Source organism: Sander lucioperca, chromosome 13 (genome assembly GCF_008315115.2).
Source record: "Sander lucioperca isolate FBNREF2018 chromosome 13, SLUC_FBN_1.2, whole genome shotgun sequence".
Classification (NCBI taxonomy): domain Eukaryota; kingdom Metazoa; phylum Chordata; class Actinopteri; order Perciformes; family Percidae; genus Sander; species Sander lucioperca.
This window is the reverse complement of record NC_050185.1, coordinates 26936951-26954450: the sequence shown is the minus strand read 5'-3', so window position 1 is coordinate 26954450 and position 17500 is coordinate 26936951. Positions and strand designations below refer to the sequence as shown.

Genomic DNA, 17500 nt, shown 5'->3' with positions numbered 1-17500 from the left:
CTAGAGATTAACATGGTTTTATGTCAGTTAGCCTAATAGCTGGTTTGATTTGCATTGAGAGATGATCTTATGGAAAGTACCCCATGCCAATCTCAAGGTATGGTGAAGGGTATGTGATGATGTGGGGTATGGTGAAGGGTATGTGATGATGTGGGGGTATGGTGAAGGGTATGTGATGATGTGGGGGTATGGTGAAGGGTATGTGATGATGTGGGGGTATGGTGAAGGGTATGTCATGATGTGGGGGCCAAGGGAACTTTATCAGGATGCATAGTATCCTGGATCCATGAAATAACTGGCCTTTCAAAATAAAAGTCTGCCTGCCTCTATGGGAATTTAACATAGGGGTGTACTGACTTTCATGAGATACTGTATATACAGGTACGGTTAGCTTAGCTTAGCATAAAGACTGGAAACAGAGGGAAACTGTTAGCCTGGCTCGGTGCAGAGTAGCTGATGAACATGTGTCATCACATTTCCCCGAGTCATGAACAAGAGAAGAATCTGTTCTGTGACTCGGCATGTAACGGGAGACGTGTCGGCTCCGTTTGTAACATCATCGTCACGGTGATGTGGAACAAAATGTCCAAAGTGATCAGAGGTCAAACGGCTGAACGGGAGGCGAGGAGAGAGGAGAAGAACGTGAATAATTAATGAGCCTCGGAGACATGAGCTGCTGAGTCAGCTGACCGAGAGACAGAGATATGATGAACTACAGTCAGCAGTTTGTTGGAAAGTAATCGACTGGTAAGATGAGACTTCAACTATGGGATGTTTTTCCAGTCAGACCCCAGGGCTCAACATTAGAGGGGTGGAGAACTCCAGCTAGCTCGGGACGTCCCGCAAACACTGACATAATCATACCAAAGAAACTGACGTGAAAACGCTACAAATATCAGAAATAGAGCCCAAAACTATACTGGCAGTGTGTATGTGGAGTTATTAGAGGGTGTAACCAGTGTATGCGTGCGTGCATGTTTCTGTGTGTGTATGTGTGTGTGTGTGTGTGTGTGTGTGTGTGTGTGTGTGTGTGTGTGTGTGTGTGCGTGCGTGCGTGTTTCTGTGTGTGTATGTGTCTGTGTGTGTGTGTGTGTGTGTGTGTGTGTGTGTGTGTGTCTGTGTGTGTGCGTGTGTCTGTGTGTGTGTGTGTGCGTGTGTCTGTGTGTGTCTGTGTGTGTGTGCGTGTGTCTGTGTGTGTGCGTGTGTCTGTGTGTGTGTGTGTGTGCGTGTGTCTGTGTGTGTCTGTGTGTGTCTGTGTGTGTGTGCGTGTGTCTGTGTGTGTGCGTGTGTCTGTGTGTGTGTGTCTGTGTGTGTCTGTGTGTGTGTGTGTGTGTGTGTGTGTGTGTAACCTGTGTGTGTGTGTGTCTGTGTGTGTGTGTGTCTGTGTGTGTCTGTGTGTGTGTGTGTGTGTGTGTGTGTGTGTGTGTGTGTGTGTGTGTGTGTGTGTGTAACCTGTGTGTGGAGCAGCGTTGGCGTCCCACTGAGGCGGGGGTGATGCCACTGCGTGGCCCCCGTGGGAACGTGCCAGTAGTACGTTCCTGTCGAGTCTTTGATGGTTCTCCATCCAGAGGGGAGGTCTGGATCCAGCAGCAGGTTCTGGTCTGTCCAGATGTTGTCTACACACACACACACACACACACACACACACACAGATTTCATACGATGACATCATTGATGATTTCATCAAGGAAGGCCAGAGAGGTCAGGTTGTAGTTGTAGTTTGTGTTTTCTGTTCTTAGTGCTATATGTAATAATTACATTCTCTTCAGTGTGTTTTCACATTGGTGTGATGAAGGATTTGTGCTATTTAGAATATTTATTCTGTATTTTATTTGTATATTATTCTTAATATTTGATATTATTGTTGCTCTCTGCTCTTGTTAGATTGTTTATATATCTGATTGTTTATATTTTTGGCACATTTATAAATATATATATATATATATATTATTATAACAACATAAGTGAAAGAGAAAATTATATTTCTCAATTGCACAAATCCTTCATTAGAACATTTGAAAAACACACTTCAGTTATTGAACTATTATGATGACACCAGGAAACTGTTTTTAAGGTGAACATCTCCACCTCCAACATTACCAAAACACAATGAACACAGTTCTGCACAAAATATGACGGTCTGCGCACCCACACCCTCACCTTAATCCTTTCCTTACTTATGTGTGTGTGGTTGTGTGTGTGTGTGTGTGTGTGTGTGTGTGTGTGTGTGTGTGTGTGTGTGTGTGTGTGTGTGGTTGTGTGTGGTTGTGTGTGTGTGTGTGTGTGTGTGTGTGTGTCTGTGTGTGTGTGTGTGTGTGGTTGTGCGTGTGTGTCTGTGTGTGTGTGTGTGTGGTTGTGTGTGTGGTTGTGCGTGCGTGTGTGTGTGTGTGTGTGTATGTGTGTGTGTGTGTATGTGTGTGTGTGTGTGTGTGTGTGTGTGTGTGTGTGTGTGTGTGTGTGTGTGTGTGTGTGTGTGTGTGTGTGTGTGTGTGTGTGTGTGTGTGTGTGTGTGTGTGTGTGTGGTTGTGTGTGTGTGTGTGTGTGTGTGTGTGTGGTTGTGTGTGTGTGTGTGTGTTCATTCAGAGAGGTTTAATCTTAATATTCTGGTAGCAGCTTCCCCAGTAAACTACTTTCTTAAAGTTTAAGGTATTTTACTGTAAATAGACAGTTTCTATGGAGCTAAAAGAGTCTCAATAAAGATAAATCACACACAGGATTCATAAATACACACACAAAATTTAAAAAGCACAGAAGATTCACAAATGCACAGGACAAGATTCAGAAATGTATTTCTGATGCACACACAAATATATCTTGATTTACAAACTGCTTGCGGTCTGTGAACTTCACTGCATTTGTGTGTGAATTCTGAGACTCCCCTGACTTGGCTCGACACACAAATGCCTTTTTTTAAACAGGGAATGATCTACAACCAATCAGATATCTCCCTTGTTTTAGCCAATCACATGAACGCGTTCACACAGCGCTGTATGAATGTGGTGTAGGAGTCATGAGGGGCTTTCTGACCGGAGGGATTTTTGCAGTTCTTAGAACTAAACATTCCTAGAAAGATTTTTTCGTCGTGTTACGATAGGAAAAATTTGGGGATTATTAAGTTCCTCTGGCCTCAGTAGCGTACTTTTTTAGCTCCTACTTCAGAGCAGGGTCTTTTCCCTTTTCCTAGGTGTACTTGATTGGTCGAACTTATAAGTCCCGCCCACTGCCAACTCGGAACTTGCAGACGGAGCAACAACCAACAACGGGACATTTTTAACAATTTTCACCATCTTATTCATCATTAAATTCACTTCTGACAACATTTTATGTGAGAAATCAACTATGTAGAGGTCAAATATGGGTCGTTTTACCAAAATTGATGGCTAATTGCAAATTTTGTCCGACTGTGTGTCGGGAGTTCAGCGGCCGGTGCTGCCTGTGTTGCTGCCTCGCCGCCCGGCCTGCTGGGAGGTAGATGGAGCTCCGTCACGGCTGGCAGCCCACGGCACTCCATACCCGCGCAAACTCACCGTTTTTTGGGTTAATGGACTACCAAACGGCGCTGCCCTGACAGAGCTCCAGGGCCTGCAGCTCCTCTCTTCCTGCTAAATGGCCGCTGTGATCTCTTACCGCAGGTTCCAGTTAATCTTATAATGTGTGTAATTATAATGTGAGCTAGCTAGCCTCCTCTTAGACCTCTGGAACGAAACCCCTAATGTTCACAAAAAGCATTACATTGAAATCGGACACCATAGTTAGCTTTATAAGACATTGGGGTAGATGTTCTATAAGTGGCATGACGAAATTCAAACTGTAAATATTCTAAAATTATGCCGAAAGTGTAGCAACGATCTTTCCCATAGGATTAAATGGGACACATAGCTAGCCTAGCTAGCAGCTCCTCCTAAGGAGACCCCTAATGTTCACAAAAATGCATTAAATTGAAATTGGACATCATAGTTAGCTTTATAAGACCTTGGGGTAGCTATTTTATAAGTGACGTGACGACATTCAAACTGTAAATATATGAAAGTTATGCCGGCAGCTGGCAGCCATCCAGCTCCGGAGCCCCGAGCCCCGGTCGTCCAGTAACCGAGAAACGGTGACTTTCTCTGGGTGGAGTTTGCCGCTTTCTCGTCAGACTGTGTGGAGCTCCTAAAGTTGAGCAAAACATTACGTGATTAACTACGAGAATGGATGACTCCACCCACATTCATACAGCGCTGTGTGAACGCGTTCATGTGATTGGCTTATAAGTTAACAATCCCCCACGTGGGGTGCGTTCTTGTGATTGGCTAAAACAAGGGAGATATCTGATTGGTTGTAGATCATTCCCTGTTTAAAAAAAGGCATTTGTGTGTCGAGCCAATTCAGGACAGTCTCAAAATTCACACACAAATGCAGTGAAGTTCACAGACCGCAAGCAGTTTGTAAATCAAGATATATTTGTGTGTGCATCAGAAATACATTTCTGAATTTTGTATGCATTTGTGAATCTTCTGTGCTTTTTAAATTTTGTGTGTGTATTTATGAATTTTGTGAGCATTTGTGTATCCTGTGTGTGTATTTATGAATCCTGTGTGTGCATAAGTGAATGTAGTGTGTGCATTTATCTTTATTGAGACTCTTTTAGCTCCATAAGTTTCTTACTGTAATATTTAAATGTACAGTAATATACTGGCAGCAGTGTACTTCCCCCCTTTTCCTTTATTTTCCCAAGATGCATTGGTATTAATAGTAAATACCATTTCACAGATAGTACTGTAATATCATTTTATTCTCCCAGAATGCACTGCCATTTACACTATAATCCTGTATAACATTAAAAGAAGATATATGTGTGTGTGTGTGTGTGTGTGTGTGTGTGTGTGTGTGTGTGTGTGTGTGTGTGTGTGTGTGTGTGTGTGTGTGTGTGTGTGTGTGTGTGTGTGTGTGTGTGTGTGTCTCACCGTCATAGTTGACTATGAGGATGGCCAACATGTAATCTTTGCCCATCATGGCTCCGCCCTCCAACATGTGTGCTCCAATCAGCTGATCGCCCTCCAACACACACACACACACACACACACACACACACACACACACACACACACTCACAGAGACACACACACACACACACACTCAGGCCCAGTTAAAGCCTGCTCCCTGCCTCTCTCTCCGTCTCGGTGACTCTCTCAGACGACAACATCAGTCTTATTCTTCTCTATTTGATTCCCGTCCCAGCGTTTTCTCTCTCTCTCTGTCTCTCTCTCTCTGTCTCGCTCTCTCTCTCTCTCTCTCTGTCTCTCTCTCTGTCTCTCTCTCTCTTTCTCTCTCTCTCTCTCTCTCTCTCTCTCTCCTCTCGTCCGTCCCTCCTCCCTCTCCCTCTGTCGGATTAAGGATGCTGCTATCCTCTCTCTCTCTGTCTCTCTCCTCCCCCTGATGACGTCATCCCTCCCTCCCTCCCTCTCTCTCTCCATCACTCGACCTTCACTGTAAAAAATGACATGAAAGAACATTTCTATAACGTCTAGAAGAGTATGAATCAGTCGGTATTCTGACTTTAATGTCAGGACTCAGATACATTTTTAAGGAATAGATAAACTAAATCATCACAGTTTCTTAAAATAAATCCTGTAATACATCAGCTGTATAATTCATAGACATATCTTTGGATGAGAGCTCCACTTTTGAGCAGAATTGAAATGTGAATGGAATTTTTCTGCATCAAGTTCTGCTGCAAATGTACTTATTTATGTAAAGGAAATACAGAAGAAGGGGAGGTTTGCACTGGCCAGTTTTCAGTATTTGGGCCCCCCCCCCCCCCCCCCCATCTTTACATGTTAAGTACGTGTTGTACTTTGAGAGCAACGATGAACCGGAGTCAAATTCCTTGTTTGTTTACGCAAACCTGGCCAATAAAGATGATTCTGATTCTGATTCTGAGAAAGATTTACAACACTGCAAAGCTGCCAGTTCACACCAATGAGACGAGACGTTCTAGCATGGTCTGAACTGGGCGTCAGAGATAGAGAGATAGATAGATCGAGAGATAGAGAGAGAGATAGAGAGATAGATAGAGATTGAGATAGATAGATAGATAGAGAGAGAGATAGATAGATAGATAGAGAGAGAGATAGATAGATAGATAGATAGAGAGAGAGATAGATAGAGAGATAGAGAGAGATAGATAGAGAGATAGATAGATGATAGATAGATAGATAGATAGATAGATAGATAGATAGATAGATAGAGAGATTTTTATTGATCCAAAAAAATGGGAAATAACGGTGTTGCAGCAGCAAAAATATCAGACACATACAGAGTAAACATTAAACAATATACATGAAATAATAATGGAATACTACACAAGCAATATTTTTTTTTTTCTATGGCTGGACGATATGGAGAAAATCAGATATCACGATATTTTTGACCAAATACCTCGATATCGATACCGTAACGATATCGTAGTGTTGACTATTGGTGCTTTCACAAAATATTTACACAATGAGATTTTAGATGAGTAATCACCAGTAATGTGGATATAATGACTAAGTGGGTAAATGGTAAATAATAGAACAGTTATAACAGTCTGGTAAGGTCAGACAATGACATCACTTTACTGTAATGACATCACTTTACTGTGATGACATCACTTTACTGTAATGCAGCCTTTAAAACCAGGAAAAGACAACGCTTATGCCATATTACGATATTACGATATCCAAAATCTAAGACGATATCTAGTCTCATATCACGATATCGTTATAATATCGATATATTGCCCAACTCTATGTGACGCTGGCCGGCTACGAGCTCCGTGGCGCCGAGTTCCGCGGCTACGAGCTCCGCGGCGACCTGCAAAATATCTTTTCCCCCAAACAGAAAATCATTAAAGTCACTGAATTCTGCAGATTTTATTTTGGATCAAAATTATAAAAAATAATCAGCTGAATAAACACTTAACTGGCACTTTGTATGACATCATTTTTAATCTTTGGGTTTTTGGGAGGATGACACGTACATCCAACTGATGTTTAACTCAAAGAATTTATTGTTATTATTATTATTATTATTATTATTATTATTATTATTATTATTTTATATATTTTACTTGATTCTCTGCAGAGGTCAGACTAGGCTTGGTGACGTCATAGTAGGCGTGATGACACCAGTGGCCACGTGTGACTACCGGGAGTGTGTGAAGCTCAGGAACATACAGGAAGTCATACCAGTTCTCCTGCAAAATAAAAGCCTAAAAAGTTTGTTGCAGCTTTTGCAGTTGGCTGACAAAAAGAAAATGTCAGTTCTATTTTAATTTTTACAGCTTTTGAAGTTAGAGAATAAATTCTTAAAATAAAATCAAATAAATACGTACATAAAAAAAAATTAAATGCATAAAAAATAAATTAAAAAAACAGATAAATAAATAAATTCTAAATAAAAATAAATAATGAAATAAATTAATAAATGATAAAAAAAAAAACGTCAGTTGTATTTGATTTGTATTGACAGCATTTGATGTTTAAAAATAATTACTTAAAATTAAATAAAGTAAATAAAAAGTGAAAAATAAAAAAATTACATCTCATTAAAGGAAGATTTAGATTTTTACTTAAAATAACATAAAATATTAATAAACAGAGATATTGAGCAGCATGCATGAAGAATGTTTCTTGCAACAAATAAACGAAAAAGACAAATATGCATCAAATAAAATTAATTTGGGATGAAATAAGTCCCACACAAATGAAAATTATAACAAAAACAAGAACGAGATTAATTTGATGCTTTGAGCTCTTATTTTGAAATTCTGAGCGGAAGTTGTTGTTTTTTTAGTGCCGTGTCATCTATGACACGTAAACTAAAGACAACACGGTAATGTTCCCAAAGGCGAGTTTTAATAAGATATCAGTTTATATATGTCAATGGTTTAAACCCAAAAGTTATCTTCAACATTTAATGTTGTTTTAGCTTCGAGTTAGCCTAGCCCTTAGCTTAGCTTCGTCACCAGGAGGAAGAAGCTCTAACTAAGTTATCGGACTCCAACATGGATGACCTGTACATTAAACCAGGTGAGAGTTGGCTTCATATAAAGTTAATATCATTATTTAAATCTGTAATTAGTGTCTGTGCTGTAAAGCTAACGGGCTAGCACGATACGTCTGCTCCTGTATTACCTCCAGGAGTCATGGAGAGTTATTAGCAGACCGGTTTAACGAACTCCATTCAGATATCTGTCAAGTTTATATTCCCTTAAGCCTCAAGGCAAGAATGTCTCACTTTTTAAACACGAACAATGACTTTACGAAGTATCTGCTTGTTGTCTTCACTTCGGCATATAAATATTTCACCAAATATGAAAAAATACAAGGTTTATTAGAGGTTGATTTACAGAGTTGACGTTATCGGTAACGTTAGCGTCACTCGCATTTTAGCAGTTGTGGCGGTGTAAATAAACTCTATATTTGAACATTTAGCTTAAGTAAAGTCATAGATATATATACTGACAGTATAATATATCTATGAAGTAAAGTACCGGTACAATCTGTAATCGAAATGCAGCATTTAGTGAAAAAATTGTCAAGTCCTGTCCCGATTTGAAAAATAGCCAGAAGTTCAATGGAGTCTGGTGTGATTCAGTGGGCATTTAAATGGCTGTTGATGGACCTTGTTCCGGTGTTTGATCCCCTTCTTTGACCCAGATATAGATATATTAACAGGTGATGTTAGAAATGTAACGTGATTGAGTTAACAGCTAACAGCTAGCATTACGGTTTAATTACTTTAATCCCAGGAATGAGAGAAATACATTTTTTTAAATAACCGGTCCGACGAACTCCATTAAAAAATCAGGCAAGTTAATGTTCCGTTAGGCCTCAAGGCAAGAATCACACACTTTATAAACATTAATTATGACATGTATGAATTAATCAGGTTTTGTTTTTAGTTCGGCATACAAATACTTCGCCAAATAGTATTTATTAAGGTACAAATAGAAGGTGTATTACATGTTTCCCTGCTGTTTTCTCAATCCCGATTTACTCAACAATGAATAACGTTTGAGCAGTGGTGTGCATGTCATGTGGCTGTGTGAATAAACTAGAGGATTTTACTGAATTTAAGTTGTCTTTGACCATCTAAAATGCAACATTAGTGGCTGAACTGGTCTGTCCTGTGACGTGTCGTGTCATGCTGTCCCGACTGAAAAAGCAGCCAAAAATTCAATGGAGTTTGGTTGAACTCAGTCATGGTGTCCCGCCCTATTCTGTGACCCAGATATTAACAGCTAACTATGGAGGCACCATAACATATATCACACAATATCTGATCACATTCAGATTGATTTACTGTCGTAGTTACTGCTGTATTCATGAGATTAGATTAATAGACTTTATTAATCCTAAATTGTGACATTTCAGTGCTACAGCAGCAAAATATAAGACACACAGCACACATACAGAATATAGAAAATATGATATATACACACAGACACACACACACACACACACACACACACACACACACGCACACACACACACACACACACACACACACACACACACAGAGAGACACACACACAGACACACACACAGACACACACACACAGAGACACACACACACAGGGACACACAGAGAGACAGACACACACACAGACACACACAGAGACACACACACACAGGGACACACAGAGAGACAGACACACACACAGACACACACACACACACACACACACACACACACACACACACACACACACACACACACGTGCACACACACACACACACACACACACACACACACACACACACACACACAGAGAGACACACACACAGAGACACACACACAGAGACACACACACAGAGACACACACACACAGAGACACACACACACAGGGACACACACAGAGAGACAGACACACACACAGACACACACACACACACAGACACACACAGACAGACACATATATATTTTATATATATATATGTATATACAGGGCATGAAGTTAACTTTTTTGACCACCAGCCACTGTGGCAGGTGGATTTTTAAATCTTTTTACCAGCCACTTTTTTTTTGCGTCATAAAGGTGAAAAACAGGAATTGCTGTGACTCTATGATCCTGTCCTGTCCTATTGATGGCAGCCCGCCTTGATAATCCTGCATAGGGGCCCGGTGTTGGCTCGTTACGCCACTGATATAAGAGATGAGATGATTGACAAAATCAGGAGTAGCCTACGCCACCACAACAACAACAAAACACTGGTGAATGCGCACCATAACACATGAATGTTTTTTGTATACTTCTTAAAAATAAAAAAATAAATAAAAAGGAAACTTGTTTTGGGGAGAATAATACTTATTACTATTAATTCATTATTCTGGGCTGAGATTTCCTAGGAACCAAAAAGGCTCAGGATGCTGCAAATGTTGGTATAATATGAAAAAGGCTGGTGGATTTAAGATACAGAATTATTTATTGGATGAATCAAATATGAACATATCTGTCATTGTCAGTGGCTTGTTGATCTTTACATTGTTTAGTTAATTTCCTATCCTGGCCTGGGACACACATTCATACGGTTTAATAAAGTACTTATTGGACTTTAACTTATCATTGCACTTACAATAACGTAGCTGTCCTCAATTTAGGTCATCCTGTACGTCTCATCTGCGTTTTTTTCTGCATCCACCGTGTGCGTTTGTGTGTGTGTCTGTGCGTTTGTGTGTGCGTGCGTGTGTTTGTGTGTCTGTGTGTGTGTGTGTGTGTGTGATTGTGTGTGAGCGTCAGTTGCGGGGGAAACGGAGCAGCCCCGCCTGCTGCAGAGAGCCGACAGATTGAAACAGCAGCGCTGACTTTAGAGTGAAAATCGTTCCAGCGTACATTGATGTTAAAATGTATACAGGTTGGCAGGACGGTCTGAAATGTTTTGACGGTCGTTCGCTGTACGTTTTGTTGGTAAATGTTAGATGTTCGAGTCACATACACGTCTCGTCTTCATATCAGAAACTAGGAAATTAATTTGACCCGTTCTCACTCCCGCTTGGTCAGTGGCTGCCCGTGGGATGCTGGGATTGTGTGAGTAATGAAAATGCGATAGGGGGCCCCGGCTGTCAATCAATGTCTTCCAGTGATGCAGGCCCCTGATTGGACCAGGCCCGTAAGCAACGGCGTACCCTGCTTACCGATAGTTACAAGTCTGAATCACTCAATTCTCATTGGCTACCCGCCAATGTGGCAGGTAGATTGACAGTTTTTAATTACTAACAGCTTCTCAAATAAAACTGTGTGTGTGTGTGTGTGTGTGTTACCTAGGTAACCAGGAGCGGGGTTGGAACGACCCCCCTCAGTTCTCGTACGGCCTCCAGACGGCCCGCGGGCCACACAGGAACCTCCTGAACAAGAGAGCAGCTCCAGGTATACTGACTACGTTTTTATATATATATATATATATATATATATATATATATACCTTCATCACTCTGCCCCTTCATGCCTCAAACAGCTCGTCTCTGATTGGTCCTCAGGTGTAGGAGCCCCACCCCCGACGCCTCCCTCCTCCAATCCTCTGTCTCCGCCTCCCAGAGGTGTCACCCCGCCCCCTCTACACCCAGGTAAGGAGCCTCGCTGGAGACGTCTCCCAGTGCATGCTGGGAGACGTCTCCCAGTGCATGCTGGGTAGGTCGAGAACAAGGGCCACAAACCTAGAGAGAGAACAGCCAATGTCAAAAAAAGCGACTTAACAGTCAAAAAAATGTCACAAAAATACTTTAAAAAGTCACAAATTGTCAAAAATATTGAATAAAGTGACAAAAATGTTGAATATAGTGTCAAAAATGTTGAATATAGTGACAAAAATGTTGAATATAGTGACAAAAATGTTGAAAATAGTGACAAAAATGTTGAATATAGTGACAAAAATGTTGAAAAAAGTGACGTTGAAAAAATGTTTAAGAAAGCAACCAAAATGTGGACAAAATGACAAATGTTGGAAAATGTCAACAAAAGTAGTCAAAGTCAAAAATATTATACAAAAATGTCAAAAGAAAGCATCAAAAACATGTCAAAAAGTGTCAAAATGGTCCGATTTGACTGCAGCTTTTTGACTCTTCCTTGCAGCTCGTCCTCCTCTGGGCTGTGTGGCCACGCCCCCTCCTCCTCTGGGACCAATGAGAAGTCAGAGACCGGCCGACAGCAGCCAATCGGAGAGCGAGCCTGACGTAGAGCGCGTGGTGTCGGTGTTGAACCGAGCGCTCGCCGCCTGTAGACAAACGGTTAAAGTGAGTAAGAAGACTTTTCATTTACTAAAAGGTTACCTAACCTGGACTCTATGTTCCATGTTTATGTGTCTAAGTGACTGATGGACACTGACAACATTATGGGATGGATCCCTACAGAGATAGACCTTTTAGTTAAAGAGTAAGATCCTTTTAGTTTAACATGAAACAACCCTGAAATCACCATCACCAAACTACACCAGACTCCATGTAAATAATCAGGACTTTTAGAGTGTATAGAGCCAGCATATCTCCACCAGACTCCATGTAAATAATCAGGACTTTTAGTGTATAGAGCCAGCATATCTCCACCAGACTCCATGTAAATAATCAGGACTTTTAGTGTGTATAGAGCCAGCATATTTCCACCAGACTCCATGTAAATAATCAGGACTTTTAGCGTGTATAGAGCCAGCATATTTCCACCAGACTCCATGTAAATAATCAGGACTTTTAGCGTGTATAGAGCCAGCATATTTCCACCAGACCTCATGTAAATAATCAGGACTTTTAGCGTGTATAGAGCCAGCATATCTCCACCAGACTCCATGTAAATAATCAGGACTTTTAGTGTATAGAGCCAGCATATCTCCACCAGACTCCATGTAAATAATCAGGACTTTTAGTGTATAGAGCCAGCATATCTCCACCAGACTCCATGTAAATAATCAGGACTTTTAGTGTATAGAGCCAGCATATCTCCACCAGACTCCATGTAAATAATCAGGACTTTTAGTGTATAGAGCCAGCATATTTCCACATGTAAATGGGTGAATTAAGGGTTTATTTTGGACTTCCGGTTATGGCGTCTACCTGAGAGGCGGCAGGTTTTTGAGCTGTGTGTTCCATTTAGCACTTCCATTTTGACAAATCGACCCTCAACCAACTAGTTTGGTTTAATAATTGCCACCAAGCCGATGGGGCTAACATTTTAGCCACCATTCATTTAATGAGAGCTGACTTCTCTGTTCAGTTACGTGAAGTCGTCTCGTGTAACCAAGAGATAAAAGAAGCAACTGGTGCTTTTTCAGAGAGGCTAACGTCGGCAGAGTCCCGCATTGGCAAAGCTGAAGATGACATTTCAGCGCTAACTGGCAAGGAAAAGTCCCTTCAAAAGAAAGTTCAAGAGCTAACACTAAAACTTGATGACCTCGAAAACAGACACCGGAGATCCAACCTACGGCTGATTGGATTGCCTGAGAAAGCTGAAGTGGGTGACGCCAAAGCCCGTCTACGGAAAGCCGTTCCACTCCCTATTAAGCCCCATTGTACCTTCTTTGGTTGCAGTTCCACCAGAGTTCCACTGGGGGTGATCACGGTCCAGTGCAAAATGAATGGGACCCTATGGAGCTAGACGGCTAAATTTGTCTCTTTCGCCTGATTGTCGTTGAGAAATCTCAGATTTGATTGTAGTTTTTGCAAGTTCAACATGGATTATAGGTCGAAAGTTGAATGAACGAGTATTTATGCCCTTTCGATTTGTTACAGGTTGAGTCGTTGTTGCCCATAACACGCTAGCATTCTGCTAATGAATGCTGATTGGTCAGTGAAGGACTGATTACGATCGGAGATCCCGCTTGACGGCATCCGAAGCAGAACCAGAATGTCAGAGTGAATATTTCGGCGTGGTCTTTAAAACATTAGCAGACCTCTTTCTAGCACGTGTATTAACAGGGAGAGTCTAACCTGTCAGCTGTGTTGTCGATGCCTCGAGAGAACAAAGGAAGCGACTCAGAGCTCGCCGTAAAGCAGAATCTCTGGCCATATATGTGTATGACGTCATTGACATTTTAAAAGGCTTTTTAGAACAAAAAAGCCACTTTAAAAAAATCTAACACCCAGCAGTGTGTATTTTCTTAGCCTCCCCTTTCAAATGCAACATTCAAATTACTAGACAAAAAATTATATCCTGAGAAAAGTGGATTTTGAGGGGTATAGCTCCATAGAGTCCCATTCATTCTGCACTGGCCTGTGAGCGCCCCCTATTTGGAACTCTGGTGGAACTGCAACCAGTTCAGAAGCCGGAAGTAACGAGAGAGTGGAACTTCTTCCCTTATTAGAAATTCTTTGGTGACGCGATTACATTCCTTCAAACCTGGCTGCCGGAAATCTTCGGACCGGACACGTTTCTGAGTCCTGTTATTATCGAACGTGCCCACCGGCTTTAAGTTTCTTAACTATCAAGACAAAGTTTGAGTAATGAGAGCAGCTTGACAAAAAGGAAAAGTGCTATATCGGGAGCACCCTTTATACAGGAATTATTTTATGGAATAGTCTTCCACTTCATATCAAAATGGCAGCAACGAAAAGGGATTTTAGATATAAAGTTAGGGTCTACTTGTGGAATAAAATAGATAATTAGGGGGAAATTAAATCTAGACTGGGGACAGGGTAATGTATTGCTTTGTAGTTCATTGTGTTTTATATCTGGTATTTTGATGTGTAGTTTTTATTTTTTAATTGTTAACCTCAGAAGGACTGGATGTGTTGTATGTCCTGTTCTCTTACATCAGGGACCATGTTGGAAAAAAGGGTTTTTCGCTTTTACATGTTATCCCTTGGATACCCCCCCCCCCCCCCGTTGTCTTTCTATAGCCATACATAAACCAAACCAAATTCTTTTCCTTAAAGCAGCCATATTCAGCTCATTTTCAGGTTCATAGTTGTATTTTAAGGTTGTACCAGAATAGGTTTACATGGTTTAATTTTCTAAAAACACCATATTGTTGTTGTACTGCAGTGCTCTCTCTCACTGCTGCAGATCCTCTTTTCAGCTGGTCTCTGTTTTAGCTACAGAGTGAGACCTCTTTTCTTCTTCTTCTTCTGGACTATCTTTGATTGCACTGCACATGCCCAGTAGCTCAGATGTAGATCATGTCAGCTAGCTAGCTCCATAGACAGTAAAAGAAAGGCTGTTTCTACAACTTGGGTCAGTTACAAGGCAGGATTAGCTGGGAGACTTCTAAATGAGGGCGCACATGGAAGTAGTTCTTTTGTAGATTATGGTGAACTTGTGTGTGTTGTAGCTGTGCTTTGCTATTGAGAACGAGGTAGCATTAGCGTTAGCATGCTAACGCTATCGCTACGAGCTAATGGTTGCGGTTAGCCTGCTCGTTTCGGCTTGTGACGTCACAAGCTGTGCCGATTTTGACCAGCTCACCCAGAGACTGAAGGCAGGACACATTCAGAAACCGTACCTCACTCTAAACAGCATGGATGGGTTTTTTTCAAAGTTTGTATGTGTGTGGAAGCACCAGAGACTCAACATAACACCCCAAATCCTAGAAAAAGTGATTTTTTCATAATATGGGCACTTTAAGCACTCTGAAAGAGTAAATCCCCCAGTTCAAACACCAATGAAAATAGTTAGAGATAGCTTCACTTATCTTGGTATTATTGGTAGAATTACCCCTAAAATTGACGATTTAGTAGAAGCAAATTATACTCCAGTAATAGAGTCGGTTTCTGAATCTATTAATAGATGGTCCATGTTACCAATTTCCATGATAGGGCGTATCAATATACTTAAATGTTCTTCTGAAATTTCTCTACCTCGTTCATTCCATTCCCCTTGGTCCTCCTACTCATGTTTTTTCAGAGATGAAAAGCATGTTCTGTAATTTGATTTGGAACAACAGACGGGCTAGACTCCGTATCTTTGCTGTATCTCCCCTATGATAGAGGAGGCTGGAAACCCCCAAACCTCCAGTGGTATTATTGGGCTGCCCAACTTACTACTGCCTCTTGTTGGTTCTCACAATTAACGCCACGTTCCTGGAAGAGTTTGGAAAGAAGCATGACATCCCCTCTACCACTCAATTCATATTTATATTCAGCTAAATTAAAAGGATTACGACATTAACACAGAATCCCTTTGTTAAAAACTCGATCATGGTATGAGGTTCATAAACATACTGGTGAGATACCTGTGTTATCTCAATTTACACCAATCTGGGGCAACAGCATGGGCGTCAGTTCTGTTTGAAATGTGCTGGGGACAGAGACGCATTCTTTTTTTTTTTTCTCTTTCGTGCAGGTCATGTTTTGAAAGGCGCTGTCCTGTAGCTTACTAATGAATAAAAACATGGTTTAATGTACCTAAACAATGATCAATGATTACCAAATTTCTCTCTGATATTGTTCCTCATAACCACTGAAAACTGTCAAAAAATCGAACCCAAAGTCCAATTATTATGGACGTTATCTGACATTAAGAGTTTCTGCTTCACATTTTCAGCAGGGCAGCGGAGCGGCTGTGGGTTGACTCCCCACGGTTCTCATGGGCTTTATAAGTCATGACGTGAACAAGCTTAACGTGGTTTAATGTACCTAAACAACGATCAATCATCACCACATTTCTGGTTCGATTTTTTTGTCAGTTTTCAGTGGTTATGAGGAGCAATATGAGAGAGACATTTGGTGATGATTGATCATTGTTTAGGTACAAGCTTTTTCCTCGCCATAGGCGCCAATGAAGAAGACAACGCTAATGTGAGATAACTTCTATAATCGTTGGATTTCGGTTTAGTTCTTTTGACAGACTTAAGTGTTTATTATAAGATATGGCCATGAGGAATGTGGTGATGATTGATCGTTGTTTAGGTTCATTAAACCACGGTAAGATTTTTCACGTTAAGCAGAATGTCCCGACAGACAGCGTAGTGAACAGAGGAGCATGCAGCCAGCGCAGCAGCAGAGCGGCTGTGTGTGTGTGTGTGTGTGTGTGTGTGTGTCTGTGTGTGTCTGTGTGTGTGTGTGTGTGTGTGTGTGTGTGTGTGTGTCTGTATGTGTGTCTGTGTCTGTGTGTGTGTCTGTGTCTGTGTGTGTGTGTCTGCCCTGTGGGGATAGAGATTGTTGTGGATTTTTTGGCATCTGTTGCTCAAGAATTATATGTGTTATGGACTTTTTTTTTGTAACTAAATTGAGCTCGAGGTTTTCAAAAAAAGTGGTGGGTCCAAAATGACTCATGACGAAATCTGGTAGGTACGCGTCCCCACCGTCCCCACCGTCCCCACCGTCCCCACCGTCCCCACCATCCCCACCGTCCCCACCATCCCCACCGTCCCCACCGTCCCCACCGTCCCCACCGTCCCCACCATCCCCACCGTCCCCACCGTCCCCACCATCCACACCATCCCCACTGTCCCCACCGTCCCCACCATCCCCACCGTCCCCACCATCCCCACCGTCCCCACCGTCCCCACCATCCCCACCGTCCCCACCGTCCCCACCATCCACACCATCC

General features: G+C 41.6%; 3 protein-coding genes across 8 annotated transcripts in view; 2 read left to right on the top strand and 1 right to left on the bottom strand.

Moving 5' to 3' along the window:
* Positions 1-5297, bottom strand: part of apbb3 (amyloid beta (A4) precursor protein-binding, family B, member 3) — a 19592-nt gene extending 14295 nt beyond the window's left edge. For all 3 annotated transcript variants that reach the window (XM_031318584.2, XM_031318586.2, XM_031318585.2), the window contains exons 1-2: positions 4947-5297; positions 1453-1616 (exon numbers count right to left, since the gene is read on the bottom strand). In XM_031318584.2, coding sequence (XP_031174444.1) covers positions 1453-1616; positions 4947-5013 — 231 coding nt within the window. In that variant the 5' untranslated portion in view covers positions 5014-5297. The remainder of the gene's footprint in view (positions 1-1452; positions 1617-4946) is intronic.
* Positions 1-17500, top strand: part of LOC116063573 (complement C1q-like protein 2) — a 417866-nt gene that overhangs the window by 139919 nt on the left and 260447 nt on the right. The window lies entirely within an intron of this gene.
* Positions 7809-17500, top strand: part of sra1 (steroid receptor RNA activator 1) — a 13354-nt gene continuing 3662 nt past the window's right edge. For 2 of the 4 annotated variants that reach the window (XM_035990842.1, XM_031318580.2), the window contains exons 1-4: positions 7809-8054; positions 11294-11395; positions 11506-11592; positions 12098-12258. In XM_035990842.1, the coding sequence (XP_035846735.1) occupies positions 8030-8054; positions 11294-11395; positions 11506-11592; positions 12098-12258 (375 nt within the window). In that variant the 5' untranslated portion in view covers positions 7809-8029. The remainder of the gene's footprint in view (positions 8055-11293; positions 11396-11505; positions 11593-12097; positions 12259-17500) is intronic. The other 2 variants (XM_035990844.1, XM_035990843.1) reach the window with 1 other exon arrangement.